We start from the raw sequence: 26,811 nt of genomic DNA, 5'->3' as shown, positions 1-26,811 counted from the left end.
ACTGGCGCACGAACTCCATACAATACCTAGGTGTCAAACTAACAAAAACCCTCCAGCATGTGACCAAAGAGAATCACTATCCCATGATACACAAGATTAAGAACACCCTTGAAAAGTGGGAAGGCTTGAATACATCCTGGCTAGGCCGTATCAACCTTATCAAAATGATGACACTGCCACACATCCTGTATCTCTTTAGGACCCTGCCTATATCACTTCCGAACTCACTGATCAAACTATTCCAAAGCACAGTAAACGCACACATTTGGAAAAGGAAACCCCCTAGGGTAGCTAAAGGGTGCCTGGGACTTCCTTACGCTAGAGGCGGACTAGGCATGCCCGACATCAATGCATACTACAAAGCATCCTTCTTAGCGCAGGGAATAAGACTTCTCAGAAATCACAACCCCTCACACAACCCACTCTGGCTGTCATTGGAGAACGCATGCCTTGAAACACATGACACTGCCCATTATTTGTGGACAAATGCCGTGCCCCAAACATCTACAGGCCCACACATCCGTTGCTCGGTTACCATGCTCAAGGCGTGGAAAGCCTGGAGCCCGATGGTGCTAGACTCGGCGAACCTTTTCAAGAAAGCGCCAATCACAGCACTAGCAGCCTATTCCCCAGGCCTACAAATAGGAAATTGGCTAAGTAAAGGAGCGGTACTGGTAGAGGACTTGATGTCAGGCGATGACATAAAACACTTTACTGACTTACAAAGCGAGTTAGGTTTAGACACTAAAGAACTATTTAGATACTTAAGAATTAAGAATATTGTGCTAACTCATTACAAGCAAACAGCCGCTAGAAATTTAGCACCAACACTCCAGCCAAACCACCTATCCCTAAACAAGCTAGCGAAACCGCTATCCGTCTGTTATAACGCAATCATAGCAGGTAACGCACCAGAAAAACTACCATATATGGCAAAATGGGAAAAAGACCTAGGTAGCCAATTCTCCCCAGAAGAGTGGCAGTCTGCTCTGCTGCACACCAAACAGGCATCGAGTAGCCTCTCGCTGTGGGAGGCATACAGTAAGATAACTATGAGGTGGTATTTAGTCCCACAGAGATTGGCGACCATGTACTCAGGCGCAGTGAACCTATGCTGGAGGTGTGAGTCGGACACTGGTACCTTGCTACACATATTCTGGACATGTCCCATTTTGAACAACTTTTGGAAGCAGGTCCAATCCACAATTTCACACAGGGCTAACACAGGCATTCCCCTACAACCAGAAAAATATCTATTACACATTATACCAAATATAGACACACACCCCTACAAAAAAGTGATTCTAAATGTCTTGACGGTGGCCAAGATAGTTCTGGCAGGCAACTGGAAGAGCAAGCAAGCTCCCCAAATAGAAACTGTTATCGCCAAAATGGACGCAATTAGTGCATATGAAAAGATGGCTAGTAAGATAAAAGGTTGCCCTGACAAGTATACCCGGGAATGGGAGTGTTGGTTGTGAAGTAGGGAAGACAAGAAAATGGCAAACGGCATACATTGAAAAACAAGGTTCAGAGGAGGGAACGCTAGGTTGCTGAGATGCTAATGTTAGTAATCAATGGAATGTACCCAGGGCATCCCCTTCCCCATCCCTTTTCTCTTCTGTACCCATCCCTTTACCAGTTAGAAAATTCTGACAAGCAATGTCAATACGGTATGCATCACAGTTATTGCCACCCAACAATGAATGGCCTTCTGTACAGGCGCAAATGTTAATTCGAAGACGTCTCTACGTACTGTCTGCGCAGAGGTACTGTATTGTACTGTGAAATGTTTATCGTGATATGTGATGTAAATTCTGCTCAATAAAAACGATAAATGAGAAAAAAAACTATCCCAAGTCGATACTGCTATTGGCTGGCTTGGGATATGTAGTGTAATTGGTTTCTATCCAGAGTCCATACTCCTATTGGTTGGCTTGGGATATGTAGTGTAATTGGTTTCTATCCCGAGTCCATACTGCTATTGGTTGGCTTGGGATATGTAGTGTAATTGGTTTTTATCCCGAGTCCATACTGCTATTGGTTGGCTTGGGATATGTAGTGTAATTGGTTACTATCCCGAGTCCATACTGCTATTGGTTGGCTTGGGATATGTAGTGTGATTGGTTACTATCCCAAGTCCATACTGCTATTGGTTGGCTTGGGATATGTAGTTTAATTGGTTACTATCCCAAGTCGATACTGCTATTGGCTGGCTTGGGATATGTGATGTAATTGGTTACTATCCCAAGTCCATACTGCTATTGGTTGGCTTGGGAAATGTAGTGTGATTGGTTACTATCCCAAGTCCATACTGCTATTGGTTGGCTTGGGATATGTAGTATGATTGGTTTCTATCCCGAGTCCATACTGCTATTGGTTGGCTTGGGATATGTAGTGTAATTTGTTACTTTCCCGAGTCCATGCTGCTATTGGTTAGCTTGGGATATGTAGTGTAATTGGTTACTATCCCAAGTCCATACTACTATTGTTTGGCTTGGGATATGTAGTGTAATTGGTTACTATCCCAAGTCCATACTGCTATTGGTTGGCTTGGGATATGTAGTGTGATTGGTTACTATCCCAAGTCCATACTGCTATTGGTTGGCTTGGGATATGTAGTGTGATTGGTTACTATCCCAAGTCCATACTGCTATTGGTTGGCTTGGGATATGTAGTGTGATTGGTTACTATCCCAAGTCCATACTGCTATTGGTTGGCTTGGGATATGTAGTGTAATTGGTTTCTATCCCGAGTCCATACTGCTATTGGTTGGCTTGGGATATGTAGTGTAATTGGTTACTATCCCGAGTCCATACTGCTATTGGTTGGCTTGGGATATGTAGTGTAATTGGTTACTATCCCAAGTCCATACTGCTATTGGTTGGCTTGGGATATGTAGTGTAATTGGTTTCTATCCCGAGTCCATACTGCTATTGGTTGGCTTGGGATATGTAGTGTAATTGGTTACTATCCCGAGTCCATACTGCTATTGGTTGGCTTGGGATATGTAGTGTAATTGGTTACTATCCCGAGTCCATTCTGCTATTGGTTGGCTTGGAATATGTAGTGTAATTGGTTACTATCCCAAGTCGATACTGCTATTGGCTGGCTTGGGATATGTAGTGTAATTGGTTTCTATCCAGAGTCCATACTCCTATTGGTTGGCTTGGGATATGTAGTGTAATTGGTTTCTATCCTGAGTCCATACTGCTATTGGTTGGCTTGGGATATGTAGTGTAATTGGTTTTTATCCCGAGTCCATACTGCTATTGGTTGGCTTGGGATATGTAGTATGATTGGTTTCTATCCCGAGTCCATACTGCTATTGGTTGGCTTGGGATATGTAGTGTAATTGGTTACCCTCCCGAGTCCATGCTGCTATTGGTTAGCTTGGGATATGTAGTGTAATTGGTTACTATCCCAAGTCCATACTACTATTGTTTGGCTTGGGATATGTAGTGTAATTGGTTACTATCCCAAGTCCATACTGCTATTGGTTGGCTTGGGATATGTAGTGTGATTGGTTACTATCCCAAGTCCATACTGCTATTGGTTGGCTTGGAATATGTAGTGTAATTGGTTACTATCCCAAGTCGATACTGCTATTGGCTGGCTTGGGATATGTAGTGTAATTGGTTTCTATCCAGAGTCCATACTCCTATTGGTTGGCTTGGGATATGTAGTGTAATTGGTTTCTATCTCGAGTCCATACTGCTATTGGTTGGCTTGGGATATGTAGTCTAATTGGTTTTTATCCCGAGTCCATACTGCTATTGGTTGGCTTGGGATATGTAGTGTAATTGGTTACTATCCCGAGTCCATACTGCTATTGGTTGGCTTGGGATATGTAGTGTGATTGGTTACTATCCCAAGTCCATACTGCTATTGGTTGGCTTGGGATATGTAGTTTAATTGGTTACTATCCCAAGTCGATACTGCTATTGGCTGGCTTGGGATATGTGATGTAATTGGTTACTATCCCAAGTCCATACTGCTATTGGTTGACTTGTGCTCACTGTGCTGTTTGGGAGGGGTTACAGTGGAGGAACTGGAGTGGAACTTTGTGTCAGGTATGTAGTGGTATAGAGGACCTATCTACACTTTTATTCCCTTTGTTTGGCTGTCGGTACCTCCCCCCCATACCCCCTGTTTGTTTACCGAACCAACTTTGTGTGGTCTCCTTGTTCGCAAATCATGTTTGGGCTGTATTAGAAGACGGTGCTTGTCCCATTCGAAATATAATAGGAATGAGGCTTAATGATTAATCTGTGGGTAGGTATTAATGTTTCTTTTGGATATGATACTGGAACACAAGGCTGTAGCGGAGAGGTAGTATAATCCACAGGGTCTCAGCTGGTAGACAGGAAAAGTAGGTAATAATCCAAATAGGCAGATGCAGCATGCAATAATCCAGGTAGCGTTATAAGAATCCTTCCCTCCCAAGAACTAGACGACACATAGGCTGGGAGTCAACTGAGCTTTTAATCACAGGTCCACAGTATTTATGGGATTCCCTATGCAAGGGGTTTCCCTACTGACATTTCAGGGGTTGTACAGTAGGGGACTACATGGGGAACTAAATAACCTGAATATTTCTCCCATCATGCACTGCCGCACGAGAGGGATACTCCCACTAGAATGTACAGTTAAGCGGATTATCCCTCCGTACAGCAGAACTGACAATTCACATTAAAACCCATAACTTTTACATTATTCGTTATATTTAAACGAATGGACGTTCGGTAGATAGCTGGGGGTCTGAGCGCACATTTCGTGAAAGTACCGCTCAGATGCCAGCTTAAATAACCAAACGCCGCATGAAATAGACATTACATTTAAGTTCACTTCAAACTACCAATTTAACATATGGGAACCAAATACCGAAGGACCGGGACTCCCGAACGGCTTGGAAGTTCAGCGTTATTCGTGCCGTCGAGTAGCCGATTTTAGTTCCAGGCGCTCGACGACTAAATAGCGCTGGGCTAACAAAGGATCCAAGATGGCCGACCGCCGCGTGGTCGGTAGCCGAACGGCGGCCACCCTGAATCCTCTTAATTACCGATTGCAACAATGTTGCAATCCTTAATGGGAGCCACACGACCTCCTGTGTGTGGTCTCCCTTCGGTAGTTTGGTTGTTTCACGAACAGTGTTGAAATTCACTGTCCGTGAAACGATTTGCAGGAAGGCTGGCGGCTTTCATGCCGCCTGCATACGAACGCCATTGTTCGCAAGAACCACACTACATACACTTGGTTCTTAAAGGCATACATACACATTTGTAACACAATACAGTAAATACAGTTTAAAGTGGCTGGATTTGCCACAATGCTCCCCCAGAACCAAGCCGGCATACACAGTCTGATCCCAATGGATCGGCTTGGGGATGTCCGGAGGAGTACTCACAGATCACTTGTCAATGTCTGTTTGTCTGGATAACCCGTCAGCGTTGCCGTTTTGTTTCCCAGGGCGATAGTGGATCGTAAAGTCAAAAGGCTGCAGCGCCAAACTCCAGCGCAGCACCCTGGCATTGTCTCCTGACACCCTGTTCAGCCACACCAACGGGTTGGGATCTGTGAGTAAGGTAAACGGTTGTCCATATAAGTAAGTTTGCAGCTTTTTGAGGGCCCACACCACAGCCAGGCACTCCTTTTCAATGGCGGCGTAGCTCACTTCTCTGGGTAGAAGATTCCTGCTTAGATAAGCCACTGGGTGCTCGCCGCCATCTGCTCCGACTTGGCTCACTACTGCTCCCAATCCAAACATAGAAGCGTCTGTATGGACGAGAAAGCGTTTAGTTGGATCAGGAGCAGACAATACAGGAGAGTTAACAAGTGCCGTGTTGAGCTGTTGGAATGCCTGTTCACACTCTGGGGCCCAGACTACTACCTTTGGAAGGTTCTTACGGGTCAAATCAGCGAGGGGTTTGGCTAGGGTACTGTAGTTGGGCACGAATTTACGGTAGTACCCTGCAGTACCTAGAAAAGCTAGAACTTGCGTCTTGGTGCGGGGAGTAGGCCACTTGGCGACAGCCTCTATTTTAGCAGGCTCGGGCTTCTGTTGACCGCTGCCTACCTGGTGTCCTAGGTACTGCATCTCTGCCATCCCTATGTGATATTTACTGGGTTTGAGGGTCAATCCCGCCTCCCTAATACGGTCTAGTACAGCTCCTATGTGGGTCAGGTGTTCGGGCCAGGAGCAGCTAAAAATGGCTATATCATCTAAGTAGGCGCAAGCATTCTCCTGGAACCCATCCAGTAGCCGATCCACCATCCTCTGAAAGGTAGCCGGGGCGTTTTTCATCCCGAAGGGTACAGGCCAAACGGTGTGACAAACGCTGACTTGGGGATGGCGTCCTCGGCTAGTGGAATTGCCAGTACCCCTTGCACAAATCTATGGTGGTGAGGTACTGTCCCCTGGCCATTTTATCTAGGAGCTCATCTATCCGGGGCATAGGGTAAGCATCGGAGGTCGTTTTTTCGTTGAGCCTCCGGTAGTCTACGCAGAAACGGGTCGTCCCGTCCCGTTTCGGTACTAGCACTACTGGGGAGACCCAAGGGCTATCAGAGTGTTCTATCACCCCTAACTGTAGCATCTCCTCAATCTCCTTACTCATGCTTTCTTTTACGGATTCAGGGATGCGGTAAGGAGGTTGGTGAAGTGGGGTATGTTCTAAGGTTTCTAGTGTGGGTGGCCAATGGGGTGTAACCGGGTAAGTTGGAGAATGTGGCCTCTTTCTCCCTAATTAGGCTTTGGAGTTGGGTACGCTCGTGTAAACTTAACCGCTACCCTAACTGTACTTCTCCCAGGTCTCCGCTCCCGCCCTCTTGGTCTAGGAGATCTGGGAGAGGTAGATTATCAAAGTCCTCTGCAGCGGGTGCGCAGATCGCGGTTACCTCTTCTGTACGCTCCTGGTAGGGCTTGAGCATGTTCACATGGAGCATGCGTTTGGCCCTACACCAGTGGCTGGACCGATCCCATAGGTGGTATCACATATTTGTTCCACCACCTTGTATGGGCCCTGCGAGGAAGCCTGCAGCTTGTCTTTGTGGACGGGTCATAGAATTAATACTTTTTGTCCGACTTGAAAGCTGCGGTCCCTGGCTCCCCTATCGTACCATCTGCTCTGTCGTTGTTGGGCCGCCTGGAGGTTGCCGCATACAGTCTGGGTCAGAGCCTCCAGAGTCTGTGTCAGAGCCGTACATATGGTACGATAGGTGTCCCATTAATAGTCCCTTCCCCTTCCCAATGTTCCCGGATTGAATCCTGGGGGCTTCTCACCCTCCTCCCGAATAGTATTTCGAAAGGGGAGAACCCGGTGGATTCTTGGGGTACTTCTCTATACGCAAACAATAAGTGGGGGAGGAACCTTTCCCAGTCTTTTTGGGTATCCATGGACGTACGGATCATCTGTTTGAGGGTTCCATTAAATCGTTCACAGAGCCCATTGGACTGGGGATGATATGCGGAGTTCAAGATCTGTTGTACCCCACATATCTTCCAGAGCTGGTGCGTCACTGTAACGGATCACCTGGCACCCCGACTTGGTACCTCCGTTAATGGATGCTCCTAGTGCTTCCTGAGGACTCCAAGCACTCTGGCAGACACCACAATCACCGAACCGATGCAGCATATGAACCTTCTCAAGCATAGGAATGCTGTAGACCATTGAATAGGAACCATACGAATAGGCTTGTACTCCTAGCAGTCAACTGGAACAGCATGCCATAAATCCTTCCCCCCAATAATGAGACGACACATCACTTTGAGGGTAAAACAGGAACTCTGGACTGGCTCATCCAGCCTGGCTTTTATTACACTAATCCACATACAGGCCACACCCAGGGGGAGGCATAAAATAACCAATCACATACATGGTTCAGCCCACACATCCCCTCCCCTCAGATAACATTAAACTCAATTATCCGGTACACTTTTTCAGCCAAGTTCTGGATGTACCCCAAAACCCGGGGGTACACCTTTAAATCCAGCATCGCTGGATAGCCCTTATTCAGGGGGACAACATATCCAAAATTCAAGTAATTCGGATGAATGGTTCGTGAGATATGGGGTTCCAAAGATTTGACCGACCGCATGGGTAAAGTATCCGAAAACAGTTCCATGCATTTTGGCCCTGCGGTCGGTCACAAACAAGGGAATGAAAACAGGCGAATTGCCTGTGTTATAGAGCCTGGAGAGGGTTTGAATGAATTCCCTTGTTTATGGGGTTCTTTCTACCGAACGGCGGGTCATTCGGTAGTTTCCATACGAATTTCTGGAAGTATGGAGGTCTCAGCGGTGTTTGCCTAGTCAAGTGTCCGATTTTAGTTCCAGACACTCGACGGCAAAACACCGCTGTTCGGTAGTTTAAGATGGCCGCCGCCACGTGTTTGTTTCCCGAATGGCGGCCACCCAGAGGACAAAGACTACATTACACTGATTGCCAATTACCCGTTTGCAACATTGTTGCAAACTGTAATTGGAGGCACACTTATTCCTGGGTGGTCTGGTTGTTCGGTAGTTTCACTCAATATAATGAATGGAGTGATTCTACCGAACAATCAGGTGAATGCTGCATACATATCACCCAGGCTAAACTTAACACATGAATACATATACAATATTACAGGCAGCACACTAGAACATGCTTCACAGTCTTAAAGGGACAGTAGTCCCAAAAGTCCCAATGTGTCCATAGATGCTGTTAAAAGGGCCAGTAGCAGCAATATACAGTACAATATGCCCAAATATAAATCTTTAAGTGTACCAATTTTCCAGGGGCCATAGTCAGCAGGTAAGAGGCAGGCAGCCAGGCCCCTCCAATGTCCAGTTGCGAGGTGGGTTCCGCCACAGTCACTTCGGCGGTGAACTGAGTGCCCCTATCAGAAATAATCTCCCGGGGAAATCCCACGCAGGAGAATATTCGCATCAGCTACCGTTTCCGCGTGCACATTAGTTAAGGCCACTGCCTCAGGGTATCTAGTGGCGTAGTCCACTACTGTGAGGACATATTTCTTGCCGGAGGGACTAGGTTTAGCTAGGGGTCCTATTATATCTATTGCTACCCTACTAAAGGGTTCCTCAATTATGGGAAGAGAACGGAGCCAGGCCTTGTATCGGTCGCCCCTCTTCCCTACCCTCTGGCAGGTATCACAGGTCTGACAATATCGTCGCACATTCTGTGAAATACCGGGTCAAAAGAAATTCTGTGTCAGCCTGTATTTAGTGTGGCTGATCCCTAAGTGTTCAGACAGGTGAATATCATGAGCTATGCGTAACAACTCTAATCTATATTTCCGGGGCACGATTAATTGCTTAATGTTACCTTCTCGGCCTGGCGATATGGGAGCCCCTTTTCCCAGGTGTATCTTTCCCCTTCTAACCCTGCCTGGTCTTTATCTATACGGTCTTTGTACAGCTGCAAAGAGGGATCTAGGGCCACTTCAGACTCAAATTCTAGGGGGGACGCCCATGGAGTGACATTAGGCATGGGGGTACATTGCTTACCTGAGCCTCAAAGTGGTTAGGTGGTGCTGTGGTGCAAGCCTGCTGCCGGGTCGCAACCGTATATGCTTCTTGGATGGTAGGTTGGGGAACAAAAGCTGAAGTCAGCTCTCCCAGGTCGTTGCCCAAAATGACGTCTGCGGGTAAATCCTGCATCATCCCCACCTCCACATTCCCATGCCCCGCTCCCCAATTCAGGTGTACCTTGGCAGTGGGAACCTTGTAAATCGCTCCCCCTGCCACCCGTACTGCTACACATTCTCCCGTTAGGTTGGTCTTTGGTACCAGGTGGTTTCTGGGCAGACTAGATGGGCCGAATGGTTCTTATCTGCCGTCACATTCTATGTTTCTATGTTTCGGACCAGCGTTAGAGTAGCTCCAGAGTCTCGTAACCCTTGCACCTTTTTCCCCTCCATCTGTACCTCATGCCGGTGCCCTTGTCGGTTGTCAGAGGCGGCTTGAATAGGGTTTACTTCATGTAAAGTCCCCAGAGGTTCTTCCAGTGGAGTTGGTGCCTCAGGTGCCCTGTACTGTTCTGCTTGGATACAGTGCACAGCTGCCCGGTTGTTAGGGGCCGGGGTATTCCAACTTGGCCATGGTTGGTTGCGGGGGCAGTCCCTCTGTATGTGCCCTTGCTGGTTGCAGGTGTGACACCGTATCAGGGAGCGAGTCTGGTACCTGGGGGTGTAGTTGGTATTGCTTACCCCCGGGCGTTGCCGGACGGCTGCGGCTGGTAATGGCGCTGCAGGTCCATAAGCTGCTCTTGGTTGAGTGTGCTGCTCTCTCCTGGTATCCTGGAACTCATCTGCTAGCTTGGCTGCTTCTTGTAGGGTGCGAGGCTTTCGATCTCTTACCCAATTTTGCAGATGGGGGGGGTAGCCCGTCAAAGAACTGTTCCATTACCATTAACTGGAACAGGTCCTCTATGGTGGTGACTTGAGTGGCTTCCAACCACCCTTTTGCAGCTCGTTGTAGGCGGTGTGCCCATTCTGTGTGCGTGTCTTTGGTGAGCTTTTTAATGTCTTTGAACTTTAGGAGGTAGGCCTCTGAGGTAATCGCATACCTGGCTAGAATGGCCTGTTTCACCTTTGCATAGTCTGTACTGTCCTCATCTGGTACGGCATGTTACGCCTCTGCTGCGCGGCCAGATAATCTCCCTGCCAGTAGAGGTACCCTATCTGCCGGACTGATGTTGTGCAGATGGCATAACCTCTCAAAATCTTGCAGGTAGTCATCTACCTCGCCGTCCGCTTCCGTATAGCTTTTAAACGCTTGATACGGAATCTTGGCCTTCCCCTGGGCAATGTGGACAGGCGTTGGAGCTCTCTCCCCGGCTTGCTGACTTGCTTGGTGTTAGACCACCAGGTATTCTTGCACGTCCGCCATCAGCCGGTCTATTATTTCTCTCGAGTGGGGCTCTGGGTAGTAGGCTAGTCTGCCCTGTAGCTCCTTGTTAAATTCACTGAGTTCTGCCTCCTGTGGGGCTGCTGCAGGGGTTGCTCTGTCTCCCTCCATGAGCTCTGCCACAAGGGTCGCTTTGGTCTTATTGCTGGCATTTCTTCCCCTTGCTTGCAATAATTCTTTCAATGTAGCTCTTTTCAATGCTGCATGGTTCGCCTTGAACCAATCGTTCGTATACTTCAACATATTTACCGAACACTGGTTTTATCTGAATGGTTTGTTCCGTTGTGCTGCTGCCTCTCCTCTTTATTTGTGTAGTTACTGCCCAATGTGGATTTGCTGTGCGGTTTTAAATCCCGTCGCTTGCCACCAATTGTAGCGGAGAGGTAGTATAATCCACAGGGTCTCCGCTGGTAGACAGGAAAAGCAGGTAATAATCCAAATAGGCAGATACAGCATGCAATAATCCAGGTAGCGTTATAATAATCCTTCCCTCCCAAGAACTAGACGACACATAGGCTGGGAGTCAACTGAGCTTTTAATCACAGGTCACAGTATTTATGGGATTACCCATGCAAGGGGTTTCCCTACTGACATTACAGGGGTTGTACAGTAGGGGACTACATGGGGAACTGAATAACCTGAACATTTCTCCCATCATGCACTGCTGCACGAGAGGGATACTCCCACTAGAATATACAGTTAAGTGGATTATCCCTCCGTGCAGCAGAACTGACAATTTACATTAGAACCCATAACTTTTACATTATTCGTTATATTTAAACGAATGGACGTTCGGTAGATAGCTGGGGTCTGAGCGCACATTTCGTGAAAGTACCGCTCAGATCCCAGCGTAATAACCGAACGCCGCATGAAATAGACATTACATTTAAGTTCACTTCAAACTACCGATTTAACATATGGTAACCAAATACCTGTCAGGGTACCTGTGGTCTCTACCTCCGAAAGAGGTAGAGACTTAGCTGTTCCTCCATCCAGACGGCCTGATGGCTCCCTTCCCCACGGTCTATCCGGTCATGCAAGGCCGGCCGCGAGGGAGTGACTGCCTTTTACAGCATCTAGGCAGGAAGTGGTCATCAGGACACTCCTCCGGAACAACCTGTCACTCAATTGCTGCAGGACCAATCAGGACGCCTCGGAGGCGTGGTTACTGCTCTGAACAGGGTATTTAACAGAGCTTCTTTCATTAGCTCATTGCCCTGTCGTGGTTCTAGCTTGTTCTAGTCACTCAGTGCTTGTGTATTCTATTATCCCTTTTGGTTTTGACCCGGCTTGTTTACCTTACTCTGCTTATCTCTGTTACCCTTGATTCGGCTTGTCTCTCGCTTACCTGTCTTCTGTTACCCTCGACCTCGGCTTGTCTTTGACCATTCTATACTGTACTACTTACGTTAGTCCGGCCATTCTAAGGTCCGGTATACGTATCTGGCTACTGTTTGTACTCTGCGTGTTGGATCCCTGTCCCGATCCTGACAATACCGAAGGACCGGGACTCCCGAACGGCTTGGAAGTCCGGCGGTATTCGTGCCGTCGAGTAGACGATTTTAGTTCCAGGCGCTCGACGACCAAATACCGCTGGGCTAACAAAGGATCCAAGATGGCCGACCGCCGCGTGGTCGGTAGCCGAACGGCGGCCACCCTGAATCCTCTTAATTACTGATTGCAACAATGTTGCAATCCTTAATGGGAGCCACACGACCTCCTGTGTGTGGTCTCCCTTCGGTAGTTTGGTTGTTTCACGAACAGTGTTGAAATTCACTGTTCGTGAAACGATTTGCAGGAAGGCTGGCGGCTTACCTGTCTTCTGTTACCCTCGACCTCGGCTTGTCTTTGACCATTCTATACTGTACTACTTACGTTAGTCCGGCCATTCTAAGGTCCGGTATACGTATCTGGCTACTGTTTGTACTCTGCGTGTTGGATCCCTGTCCCGATCCTGACATTACGACAGGGCCAATGGATCCTGCAAGTACAAACAGTCAGCTGGCTTCTCCTGATCCTAGGTTTGAAGCCATGGATCACAGAATGGATCAGATGGCGCTTGCGCTACAGGCTCTATTATCTCGTGCCAATAACCCACCAGAGGAGATACGTAATACCCCTGTTTCTCCTGTCGGTTCAGGTCTAGAGGTAGCCACAGTGGGTGCTTCTTCTCGCATTACCCCCCCAGTACGCTATGGTGGGGCTCCTGAGAAGTGTCGTGGTTTCTTAAACCAAATTAGTATCCACTTTGAATTGCAACCTCGCTCTTATCCTACAGATAGGGCAAAGGTAGGATTTATTATCACCCTACTTATTGAGAAAGCTCTGAGATGGGCCAACCCATTATGGGAGAACGATAACCCATTAGTTTATAACTATAACGCCTTTGTAACTGCTTTTAGAAGAACATTTGACCCTCCAGGTAGAAAGGTTAATGCAGCCAGATTACTGTTGCGTCTGAAACAGGAGAACCAAACACTGGTGGATTATGCACTAGAGTTCAGGTCTCTGGCGTCAGAGGTCAAGTGGAATGAGCAGGCGTATATGGATGTATTTTTGAATGGCTTATCTGAAGTAATCCTTGATGAGGTTGCTACCAGAGAACTCCCTGAGAATTTAGAGGATTTAATTTTGTTCATCTCTCGTATAGATGAACGTTTAAGAGAGAGACAGAACACTCTAGAGAGGAACCGGAGACCTTCTTTTAGGTTAGCCCCCGCTTTTCCAAGTCCTGACTCCACGGTATCTTTGCTTCCTGAACCTATGCAGATAGGGTATACCCGCCTCTCTGAGGAGGAAAGACAGTACAGGAGAAGAGAGGGTTTGTGTATGTATTGTGGAGCTAAGGGTCATTTACTCTCGAACTGTTCTAACCGCCCGGGAAACGCTCGCACCTAAGTCTCTCTAGAGGACAGGCCTTGGGTGTTTCTATTTTGTCCTCTACTCCTAATTATAAAGATCACAGGCTTCTGCTACCAGTTTCCTTAACTTGCGGGAGGGAAGTAGTAAGGGCTATGGCTTTGATAGATTCCGGTGCTGCTGAGAATTTTATCGACCAAGCCTTTGCTAGTAAAAACAATTTCCCATCCCAGCTAAGGGAGACACCCTTGGCCGTTGAGGCCATAGATGGTAGACCACTACTAGACCCTGTTATCTTTCGTGAGACCATACCCATTGAGTTAAATGTTGGTATCCTACACTTGGAGAATTTATCTCTTCTGCTCATTTCGTCTCCTTCCGTTCCCATAGTTCAGGGGTACCCATGGTTGAAAAAACATAACCCTATTATCGATTGGGAGTTAGGGGAGATACTCTCGTGGGGCCAGGGCTGCCAGGATCGGTGTTTGTGCAAGGTTTCTCCATTAGCTAATATTAACATACAGGAGAATCCTACTCAGTCCACAGAGAGACAAATACCAGACCTTTACCTAGACTTAAGGGCAGTGTTTGACAAGAAGAATGCTGTAACGGATCGCCTGGCACCCCGACTTGGTACCTCCGTTAATGGATGCTCCTAGTGCTTCCTGAGGACTCCAAGCACTCTGGCAGACACCACAATCACCGAATCCGAGAAACCTTTAAATTCTCCCAAGCATATGAATGCTGTAGACCATTGAATAGGAACCATACAAATAGGCTTACACTCCTAGCAGTCAACTGGAACAGCATGCAATCAATCCTTCCCCCAATAATGAGACGACACTTCACTTTGAGGGTAAAACAGGAACTCAGGACTGGCTCATCCAGCCTGGCTTTTATTTCCAACTCACACATACAGGCCACACCCAGGGGGAGGCATAAAAGAACCAATGACATAGATGTTACCTCCCACACATCCCCTCCCCTTAGTGTGACACATAATCCCATTATGCATACAGTTTAAAATATACTTTTACACAACTTTCCTAACTCTAAAACCATACATCACATTCACATAAAAATACATATCCACAATCAATCCATTCAGGGGAACAACATATTAAAAAATGGCATGGATCAGACCAGGGGTTCAAAAGTTAGTAAAGTATATTTTAAAACCCCTAGCTTCCCAGCTCAGACTGTTTTTTACAGAGCCTTCTCTGTGCTGGAGAACTAATCTAATTATCTCCAGCACAGAGACAGGCTCCATTAACCACATGGTTACAGAAAGACATAAAACACTTTAAAATACAGAAAGTTACTTTTTAACCATAACACACAGACATTTCCATGGTATAGCTATCTGGGGTATCACATTCCCATAAAGTCTGGTCCATAGTCCAAAGGCAGCAGGCGGGCAACCAGGCTTCTCCAGTTCACAGTGACGAAGTTGGTTTCGCCACAATTCTCCCCTTTACCAATTAGACTAACAGGGTACCTGACCTCCTGCCGGTCAGTGCCCTGGTTAGTCCAGCAACCCACCCACAAAACAGAAACAGCAGAGCAGCCCACCCACAATAAACAGTTACTACACCTGGGTGAGGGAGAATTTTGTCCAGGTTCAGGTGCCTCACCACGGCTGTGTGGGGGACTGGTAGGCTGCCTTGGTGGGTTGCTGAGGGGGCAGAGACCAGCGGTACTCTGTCCTGTTGCCAGCACTACCACGGGAGTAGTCTGGTTGGAGCCTGGTTGCTGGAGACCGACTGTCTCCCCTTTGGATATATCGCTCTGTGGCTGGGGGACAGGACCGACCGTCCCTACCCCTGGTGCTGTAAGTGCAGAGACTACGGTCCCATCTGCACAGATGTGGGGCTTAACATCTCCCCTTGGTGGGTTAGGCTGCCGCTGGAGAGAGGGTGTAACAAGCTCCTCTCTCTGGACGGTAAACTGCCGCTGGGGAGAGGGGTTAGCAGGCTCCTCTCCCTGCCACTCTCTCTGCTGGTGGAAAGGGAGACCAGCTGTCTCCCCTTTCATTCTCTTGTCCTGCTGCTGGGGTGCGAGACTGACTGTCTCTGCTCCCTGGGTTACACACTGTCGCTGGGGAGGACGGACGACACCATCAGCTCCCTGGGGAGGAAGGACGATACCTTCTGCTCCCTGGGACACACACTGCCGCTGGGGAGGGAGGACGCTGCTCTCCGCTCCCTTCAGTTCACACTGCCTTCTTGGCATATCACTTTGCTGCTGGGGGGCAGGAACAACTACCTCTGCCCCCTGTAACTCAGCCTGCCGCTGGGGAGGATGGACGACACCATCAGCTCCCTGGGGTACACACTGCCGCTGGGGAGGAAGGACTGCACCTTCTGCTCTCTGGGACACATACTGCCGCTGGGGAGGATGGACGACACCATCATCTCCCGGGGGTACACACTGCCGCTGGGGAGGGAGGACGCTGCTCTCCGCTCCCTTCACTTCACACTTCCTTCTTGGCATATCACTTTGCTGCTGGGGGGCAGGAACAACTACCTCTGCCCCCTGTAACTCAGCCTGCCGCTGGGGAGGATGGACGACACCATCAGCTCCCTGGGGTACACACTGCCGCTGGGGAGGAAGGACGGCACCTTCTGCTCCCTGGGCTACACACTGCCGCTGGGGAGGATGGACGACACCATCAGCTCCCTGGGTTACACACTGCCGCTGGGGAGGATGGACGACACCATCAGCTCCCTGGGGTACACACTGCCGCTGGGGAGGAAGGACTGCACCTTCTGCTCCCTGGGACACACACTGCCGCTGGGGATCTGGGCCGACTGCCCAGCATCCCTGTAGGGCCGGTAGAGAGACCTCGGTCCCATCTCCACCTGCCTGCTGGGGGCCTTTCCAGTACCACTCCATGCAGTCCTCTACTTTGGGTTTCTCTGGTTTGTGTTGGAGGAGGATATCGGCTACCTCATCTCCTTGACCATGTCTCACCATTAACAGGATGAAATCGTACTCAAGATCACGTGACCTCTGGTTCTTTTGAAGCAGTTGCTGCACAGCTGCATCAACAATCTCCTTCCGGGGATTCGGGCCATATTTGGCTATTCTTCTCAGTACCTCAGTATCAAAATCTACGCCTTCATATCGATAGAACATGACTGCTGGTGGGGACGCTGTACGGGTACTGGCGTTGCCCTCACTTTGTAAATCCAGGGGATGGTGTTACCTGTAGCTGTCCTTCTGGTTGTAGGAACGATCCTGCCGCTTGCCACCAATGTAACGGATCGCCTGGCACCCCGACTTGGTACCTCCGTTAATGGATGCTCCTAGTGCTTCCTGAGGACTCCAAGCACTCTGGCAGACACCACAATCACCGAATCCGAGAAACCTTTAAATTCTCCCAAGCATATGAATGCTGTAGACCATTGAATAGGAACCATACAAATAGGCTTACACTCCTAGCAGTCAACTGGAACAGCATGCAATCAATCCTTCCCCCAATAATGAGACGACACTTCACTTTGAGGGTAAAACAGGAACTCAGGACTGGCTCATCCAGCCTGGCTTTTATTTCCAACTCACACATACAGGCCACACCCAGGGGGAGGCATAAAAGAACCAATGACATAGATGTTACCTCCCACACATCCCCTCCCCTTAGTGTGACACATAATCCCATTATGCATACAGTTTAAAATATACTTTTACACAACTTTCCTAACTCTAAAACCATACATCACATTCACATAAAAATACATATCCACAATCAATCCATTCAGGGGAACAACATATTAAAAAATGGCATGGATCAGACCAGGGGTTCAAAAGTTAGTAAAGTATATTTTAAAACCCCTAGCTTCCCAGCTCAGACTGTTTTTTACAGAGCCTTCTCTGTGCTGGAGAACTAATCTAATTATCTCCAGCACAGAGACAGGCTCCATTAACCACATGGTTACAGAAAGACATAAAACACTTTAAAATACAGAAAGTTACTTTTTAACCATAACACACAGACATTTCCATGGTATAGCTATCTGGGGTATCACATTCCCATAAAGTCTGGTCCATAGTCCAAAGGCAGCAGGCGGGCAACCAGGCTTCTCCAGTTCACAGTGGCGAAGTTGGTTTCGCCACAAATGCCGATTCTTTGCCGCCACACAGGTCATTTGACTGTAAAATTAAGCTTCTACCCGGGACTATGCCTCCGAGGGGCCATGTATATCCTTTGTCTGTTCAGGAAAACTCGGTTCTAGAGGAGTATATTCAGGAGAATTTAGAAAAGGGATTTATCAGGAGGTCTTCTTCTCCGGCCGGGGCGGGGTTCTTTTTCATTAAGAAGAAGGATGGCACGCTGAGACCTTGTATCGATTACCGAGGCTTGAATAAAATAACTGTCAGAAATGCCTATCCTATCCCACTGATTACCGAGTTATTTGATCGTCTTAAGGGCTCCAAAATCTTCACCAAGTTAGATCTCAGAGGGGCTTACAATTTGGTGAGAATCCAGCAGGGTCACGAGTGGATGACGGCATTCAATACCCGGTATGGCCATTACGAATACACTGTTATGCCATTTGGACTATGCAATGCTCCTGCAGTATTTCAAGATTTGATTAATGAGGTACTTAGGGAGTTTCAGCATGATTGTGTTATTGTTTACCTGGACGACATACTAATACACTCTAAGGAGATTGAGACTCACCATAGACAGGTCAGAAAGGTGTTACACAAACTTCTGCAACATGGTCTATACTGCAAATTGGAGAAGTGCAGTTTTGATCAGTCTCAGGTAGACTTTCTTGGGTACGTGATTTCTGGGAAAGGTTTTAAAATGGATCCTGGTAAACTCCAATCTATTTTAGACTGGCCTTTGCCCAAAGGACTCAAGGCTATCCAAAGGTTTATTGGTTTTTCCAACTACTATAGGCGCTTCATTAAGGGTTACTCCTCTATCATTGCGCCTATTACCAATATGACCAAACAAGGGGCTGATACTAAGTTCTGGTCTGAGGAAGCTCTTGGTGCTTTTAAGACTCTCAAGGAACTTTTTGCCTCAGCTCCCATTCTAGTTCATCCTGATACGACTCTGCCTTTCTTGCTCGAGGTCGATGCTTCTGAGACAGGAGTTGGGGCTGTTCTGTCTCAAAGGTTAGGGGTGGATAAACCGTTACACCCTTGTGGTTTCTTCTCTAAAAAAATTTCTGGGCCTGAGAGCAGATATGACATCGGGGAGAGGGAACTGTTAGAGGTCATTAAGGCTTTAAAGGAGTGGAGACATTTACTGGAAGGGACACTACACCCTGTTACTATTCTAACGGATCATAAGAACCTGTCTTATATTGGGGAGGCGAAGCGCTTGTCCGCCAGGCAGGCTCGCTGGGCCTTGTTCCTCACTCACTTTAATTATGTCCTTACGTATAGACCTGGTTCTAAGAACTCGAAAGCCGATGCATTGTCTCGTCAATATGAACCATCCACTATAACTGAACCACTTCTGTCCTCCATAGTTCCTAAGGGGAATATCATCGCGAACACGAATCTCAGGATTCACTCTCCATTGCTTTCTGAGATCATGAAGTTTCAGCATTTGGCACCCAAACAGACCCCTGGGGATCGACACTTCGTTCCTGCCGCTCTCCAACTGGAGGTGCTACGCTGTCTCCATAACAGCAAGGTGGCTGGGCATCCTGGCATCCGCAAGACTTATGCGCTGGTCTCTAAAGATTTTTGGTGGCCTGACTTACGCAAGGATATTAAAGAATTCATCGGGGCATGTGAAGTTTGTACCAAGACCAAGCTACCTCATTCGCTTCCATGCGGATTTCTGCACCCTTTAGAGGTTCCTGAAAAGCCTTGGTCCTGCCTGGCAATGGACTTCATTGTTGATTTGCCTATCTCTAAAAAGCAGACTGTCATCCTCACTGTGGTAGACAGATTTACTAAAATGGCTCACTTCATTCCCTTACCTAAACTCCCATCTTCGCCCGAATTAGCGGAGATATTCGCCAGGGAGATTTTCCGTTTGCATGGGATACCTTCCCAGATTGTCTCTGACAGAGGCTCCCGATTTGTTTCCCGTTTTTGGAGATCATTCTGCTCCCAACGAGGCATCAAATTGAATTTCTCCTCTGCCTATCATCCTCAGTCCAATGGAGCTGCTGAACGCACTAACCAAAAAGTTGAACAATATTTACGTTGTTTCGTTTCAGAACACCAGGACGATTGGGTCAGTTTGATTCCTTGGGCGGAGTTTGCACATAACAATCTCATTTGTGATTCTACGCATTCTAGCCCTTTTTTCTTGAATTATGGCTTTCATCCTTCCATTCTTCCTTCGGAGTCTTCTTCTCAAGGGATACCGTCGGTGGATGTTCATGTTGCCAATTTAAGAAAGTTGTGGGATCAAACTCGACAAATCCTTCTGCACAATTCTACGCTGGTTAAAAAACACGCTGACAAACGTAGAAGGGCAGCACCGGTGTTTGTTCCAGGCGATAGAGTATGGTTAAGTACTAGAAACATTCGGTTAAAAGTGCCGTCCATGAAGTTTGCTCCTCGATATATTGGACCTTACAGGGTACTGTCTCAAATCAACCCAGTTGCGTATCGTTTAGCGTTGCCTAATGCCTTACGCATTCCTAATTCATTTCATGTTTCCTTGCTAAAACCATTAATATGTAACAGGTTCTCCTCCACGATCGCCCCTCCCCGCTCAGTTCAGGTGGAGGGTCAGGAGGAGTATGAGGTCAATTCCATCGTTGATTCTCGAATCTCCCGGGGGAAACTGCAATATCTGGTCGATTGGAAGGGTTATGGTCCTGAGGAGAGAAGTTGGGTACCTCAGGAGGAGGTGCATGCTCCCCGTCTCCGCAGGGCGTTTTACTCTCGATTTCCTTCTCGCCCTGGTGTATTCCGCCCGGTGGGCGTATCTGAGAGGGGGGGTACTGTCAGGGTACCTGTGGTCTCTACCTCCGAAAGAGGTAGAGACTTAGCTGTTCCTCCATCCAGACGGCCTGATGGCTCCCTTCCCCACGGTCTATCCGGTCATGCAAGGCCGGCCGCGAGGGAGTGACTGCCTTTTACAGCATCTAGGCAGGAAGTGGTCATCAGGACACTCCTCCGGAACAACCTGTCACTCAATTGCTGCAGGACCAATCAGGACGCCTCGGAGGCGTGGTTACTGCTCTGAACAGGGTATTTAACAGAGCTTCTTTCATTAGCTCATTGCCCTGTCGTGGTTCTAGCTTGTTCTAGTCACTCAGTGCTTGTGTATTCTATTATCCCTTTTGGTTTTGACCCGGCTTGTTTACCTTACTCTGCTTATCTCTGTTACCCTTGATTCGGCTTGTCTCTCGCTTACCTGTCTTCTGTTACCCTCGACCTCGGCTTGTCTTTGACCATTCTATACTGTACTACTTACGTTAGTCCGGCCATTCTAAGGTCCGGTATACGTATCTGGCTACTGTTTGTACTCTGCGTGTTGGATCCCTGTCCCGATCCTGACAATACCGAAGGACCGGGACTCCCGAACGGCTTGGAAGTCCGGCGGTATTCGTGCCGTCGAGTAGACGATTTTAGTTCCAGGCGCTCGACGACCAAATACCGCTGGGCTAACAAAGGATCCAAGATGGCCGACCGCCGCGTGGTCGGTAGCCGAACGGCGGCCACCCTGAATCCTCTTAATTACTGATTGCAACAATGTTGCAATCCTTAATGGGAGCCACACGACCTCCTGTGTGTGGTCTCCCTTCGGTAGTTTGGTTGTTTCACGAACAGTGTTGAAATTCACTGTTCGTGAAACGATTTGCAGGAAGGCTGGCGGCTTTCATGCTGCCAGCATACGAACGCCATTGTTCGCAAGAACCACACTGGTTCTTAAAATCATACATACACATTTGTAACACAATACAGTAAATACAGTTTAAAGTGGCTGGATTCACTACAAGGTACAACTTGTATGAAACTCAGGATGCAGTACTTGTACTTGTACAAGTACTGCATAATAAATCAAAGTCTGATGTGGATGATCCAATAGGGGCAAGGCAGAAACAAGGTCAGACAATCCAAAAGGTCAAAATCCAGGCAGCAGAGGTTCAATAATGAATAGGCAGTCCAATGTCAGGTAAAACAGGTATACAGGATAACAGGAACACAGGTAGTACAGCAAGGTAGCACAGATCTACTGAGCAATGAAAGCTCAGCTGTTCCTGGTTTAAATAGGGTGCCATACAAAAGGCACACCTACTTAAAGGACCATTATAGGCACAATGAAGTGGTCTGGGTGCCAGGTTTCCCTAGTTTAAACCTTGCAGCTGAAAACATAGCAGTTTCAGAGAGAAACTAGTGAGAGCCGCTTCCGTGACTTACACTGAGTAAATCGCAGTTATTTGACACTGGATGTCCTCACGGGGTCCAGCGTAAAAAAGATCCCGACAGGAAAGTATTGAGTAATGCTCTCCTATGGGCAGGTTGAATGTGCGCGCACCATTCGGCTCCACTCGGGAGCTGACGTCGATGGAGGAGGAGAGGTTACCAGTGCTAAGGGAGCCCGGCACTGGATTAAGGTAAGCAAATAAATGGTTAATTAACCATTTATTCGCCACGGAACGGGGCGATAGTTACCTAAATGGTGACTAGGGCTCTATCGCGTTAGGAATACATATTTGACTAACACCCTATTGGTGTATGGGGCTGTCAGTCTGCTGGGGTGTGACATGGAGATGAGTAAACTTAATTACATCCAACCACGCTGTCCAGCAGTGTGAAACGATTGCGCACGTCTCACAGGTGTCTATCGCTGCCTCCTGCATTCGTGCATGCGCTCGGGCGGCCGCGACCCGTGAACCTCCGTCGGTGTAACGAGGAAGCTGAGGTTGCAGAGGTAAGTCTTGACACTTTGTGACCATTGTAACCCTATTGTATGTAAATGAGGCTTTGGGTTTATAAATACATGTGTTGTTTTCAATAAAACAGAGTTTTTATTCTAACCTACACTACGTGTCATCTAGTGTTTTGGGAATGAGCTATAATCACTGAAGAGCGACTTTCTCCTGTAAGAAGGATCTTCAAACGGTGCAGCAAGAAGTCAAGGTTCTTAAAGGCGCAGTACGCCCAGCCCCGGAACCTTCTTATCCTGAGCCATTCATCGGTATGCCTGAGAAATTTGACATTAGCAGCACATCCTTTAACTATTTTAAGGTGGACTGCAAATTCGTATTTGCCTTGAAGCCTCGGACATATGCTACCGACTTTATAATGATCCGATCAGCTATCAACCTGCTGTCTGGAAAGATCAAAACATGGGCACACCAGATGTTGCAGTCTAAGTTTTGTCCTTGACAGTTGGGAATCCTTTATGGCTGCTATGGACTCACAATGCAAGACCTCTTGCAAAACCACGGTGCCAAGGCCTGCTCCACGTCCCAGAGGATCTCAGATCCCCAGAAACAGGGAGACCAAGTACCAACAACACACCTCCTTTTTGCCTCATTATGATCCGGCTCCTAGGAAGACTCCAGAGGTAACCAATATTCCTCTCGACCCTCAGGAACCTATGGAAATAGGACTCATCCAATTCAGAGTAACGCATGAAGAAAGAGACCGGAGGAGAAGCCATGGCCTCTGGTTTTATTGTGGACTGTTCGTCCACCTAGGCCTCCAACTCTCCGACTGGCTACTACCAATCTTCGTCCTTTGAGTCTGCCTGCCGACCTGTAAAATCTCAAAGCTATCATCATGCCTGTCCATGCTTGGCCTCTCTGAGAAATTCTCCTGCTCCAGAGTCATTTGCATCTACTCCTACTACTATTGATACCATCACTACTTCCTGCCAGCCCAAAGAAGACCTACCTGCAGATTGTACCTACGTCTCTAATCGTACTAATGTCTGCATAAAGGATTTACAAATGTTTGAAAAGGCATTGCTAACCGCAAATTCCGCTCCTGCTGAAGTAAGAAGTCCTTACCGCCTGCACCCAGAATATAGAAGACCTTGACTGCTCTCCAGCTGTACCAGAAGCTAGTACTAAGGAACCCCACGCTGAAAATGGACTCCACCATGGGGACTTTGACTACAAGGACTTTCTTGATACAGATAGTGAAACCGATGAGGAATAATGTTGTTCTAAAGAGCCTGTTCATGCCTGGAGGGTGTTCTTAAAGGAGGGGTACTGTCACGGTTCTCACCGTGAAATCACAGCAGTTCCTATTCCTTGGAGTATTTCTAGCCCTGTTCTACCTGGCTATGTTTGCAGCATTGGGGGTTGAACTTCTTCCGTGGTCATTGCCTGTGCTTCACCTGAGACAGATCAGTAATCAGCTGGGTATATAAGCACTGCCTCGCCCTGGGAACGTTATCAAGTCTTTGATCCTGGTTTATGTGTTCAGTTCCTGTTTTCAAGTCTCCTAAACTTGAACTCCATATTGACCCCGGTTTCTGACTTTGTTTATCCTGACCTCTGGCTTATTTTTACTTCGGCTACACTTTGTCTATCCTGACCTCTGGCATCCTTTTGACTTCGGCTACCCCTTGACTATCCTGCTGTTTGTGACCTTTTCGGTACTGCATTGGAATCACCTTTCCTGCACAGATTCACAGTCCAGGTGGCTTCTTAGCTGGTCACCTTGGACTGTGTCTATCTGCAAGGGTGAGCAAGCATATCTGCGCTACAAACTCCAACCTCAGGTACGAACCCTGACAGATTTGTGGTGGTATTCGCTAGATCCTTTGCTGTATAGGTGTGACATGGGGACCTGTATGTTGGGGCTTTAATGAAGGCCATGGCTGAGAAGGGGGGGGCTACTAGTGCTTGGAGATTGGACAGGTTACTGCCCATGAAATGGTTTGTTGCAATGCCTATGGAAGTGCTATGAGCTTATAAGGGCATCTCGTAGTTATTATTTTATTATTTATATAGTGCCAGCAGATTCCGTAGCACTGTACAATGGGTGGACTCACAGACACATAATTGTAACCAGACAAATGGACGCACAAGAACAGAGGGGTTGAGGGCTCTGCTCAATGAGCTTACATGCTAGAGGAAGTGGGGTATAGTGAAACAAAGGGTATAAGTAGTGGCTTTGGTGATATCTGCCCTCGTATCCAGGTTCTGGTGTGGGCTCCGCCACTCCTTGAGTCCGAGGCTTGGGCGGAGTTGGTAGGTTGCGAGCCTTCTCTTTCTCCGCTTCAGCCTGGATTACTGAAAGAATGGCATGTTCCGGGTCCGTGTGATTTTTAAACCTAGATTTGTATCTGTCTGGCATGCTACTATGATTCCCTTGGGCTTAGGAATCCATAAAAAATGGTGTGTATATATATAAAAAAGATCAATAGCTTGGCACTCTCCTTACTTGTAATCCGGTATATCTGCCTTGGTGAACAAAACACAAATTATAACAATAGATTAAATTTAATCGCAGGTGGGCAAAAACAATTATTACAAATAGTAGCAGCTACTCTGGATTCCGCCTATTTTTAATAATTGTTTTTGCCCACGTGTCCCTTATGGAGATTATATTTCATCTATTGTTATAATTTGTGTTTTGTTCATGAAAAGTGATGCCCTGAAAGTACTTTACTTTTATGGTGAGAAGCCTTTAAGAATATTATAGAAATTCTGAGTTATTGGTTTGTATCTAGTGTTTGTCACATTCATTGTTTATCAAGTATTTCTGAATTCGAGCACTTTGTAGTTACAGTTACTGCCTTATAGTTGATACTCGTGTTTATTTGCTCCGGTCTACGTATCTTTTATACAATAAATGCATCTTCTTGCAGCTCTAATTGACTTTAAAAGTAACTATTTATTTTTGTGAATTACACACAGTACACAAATGACAGCCATTGACACACACGGCAATTAATACGGGTTTAGAAGAATAATATTGGAACAGGATTACTTACAAAAGTTGCATTTTCCAGAAGAGTTTTGGCCTCTTTTGTCTCCACGTTTAATCTGAAGACATAGCCTTCCCTGTCTTTATATACAACCTCATGATCTAAAAGAAAAACACAGATTATGTATTGATATGAACACAAACTCTCTGCAATAAACTGGCATCCTATTAGCACAGAAAACCTCACTATAATCCCAGGTGATCACACATAACATTCCCTTTAATTCACTGTAATGATGACCACATGAAGGGCCACGTCTTTGCAATAAGCAAGCAGATATAGTTGTAGTTATTGTCAAACACACACACACACACATACACACACACACAGTTATAATGTTAGTCTCACACACACAGACACACACACACACAGTTATAATGTTAGTCTCACACACACACAGTTATAATGTTAGTCTCACACACACGCACAGTTATAATGTTAGTCTCTCACACACACACACAATTATAATGTTAGTCTCACACACACACACACACACACACACAGTTATAATGTTAGTCTCACACACACAGTTATAATGTTAGTCTCACACACACACACACACACACACACACACACACACACACACACACACAAAGTTATAATGTTAGTCTCACACACACACACACAGTTATAATGTTAGTCTCACACACACACACACACAGTTATAATGTTAGTCTCTCACACACACACACAGTTATAATGTTAGTCTCACACATACACACACAGTTATAATGTTAGTCACACACACACACACATACACACAGTTATAATGTTAGTCTCTCACACACACACAGAGTTATAATGTTAGTCACACACACACACACAGTTATAATGTTAGTCTCACACACACACACACAGTTATAATGTTAGTCTCACACACACACACAGTTATAATGTTAATCTCACACACACACACAGTTATAATGTTAGTCACACACACACACACACAGTTATAATGTTAGTCTCACACACACACACAGTTATAATGTTAGTCACACACACACACACAGTTATAATGTTAGTCTCACACACACACACAGTTATAATGTTAGTCACACACACACAGTTATAATGTTAGTCTCACACACACACACAGTTATAATGTTAGTCACACACACACACACACACACACACACACACACACACACACACACACACACACAGT

At 47.0% G+C, this 26,811-nt stretch overlaps 1 protein-coding gene across 1 annotated transcript in view; it reads right to left on the bottom strand.

Annotated features, from left to right (window-relative positions):
* Nucleotides 1-26,811, bottom strand: part of DPP10 (dipeptidyl peptidase like 10) — a 349,421-nt gene that overhangs the window by 155,373 nt on the left and 167,237 nt on the right. The window contains exon 4 of the mRNA XM_063429143.1: nt 25,653-25,747. Within this exon, the coding sequence (XP_063285213.1) occupies nt 25,653-25,747 (95 nt within the window). The remainder of the gene's footprint in view (nt 1-25,652; nt 25,748-26,811) is intronic.

This window comes from Pelobates fuscus, chromosome 8, assembly GCF_036172605.1.
Source record: "Pelobates fuscus isolate aPelFus1 chromosome 8, aPelFus1.pri, whole genome shotgun sequence".
NCBI classification, from domain to species: domain Eukaryota; kingdom Metazoa; phylum Chordata; class Amphibia; order Anura; family Pelobatidae; genus Pelobates; species Pelobates fuscus.
This window is presented reverse-complemented; position numbering and strand designations above follow the sequence as displayed.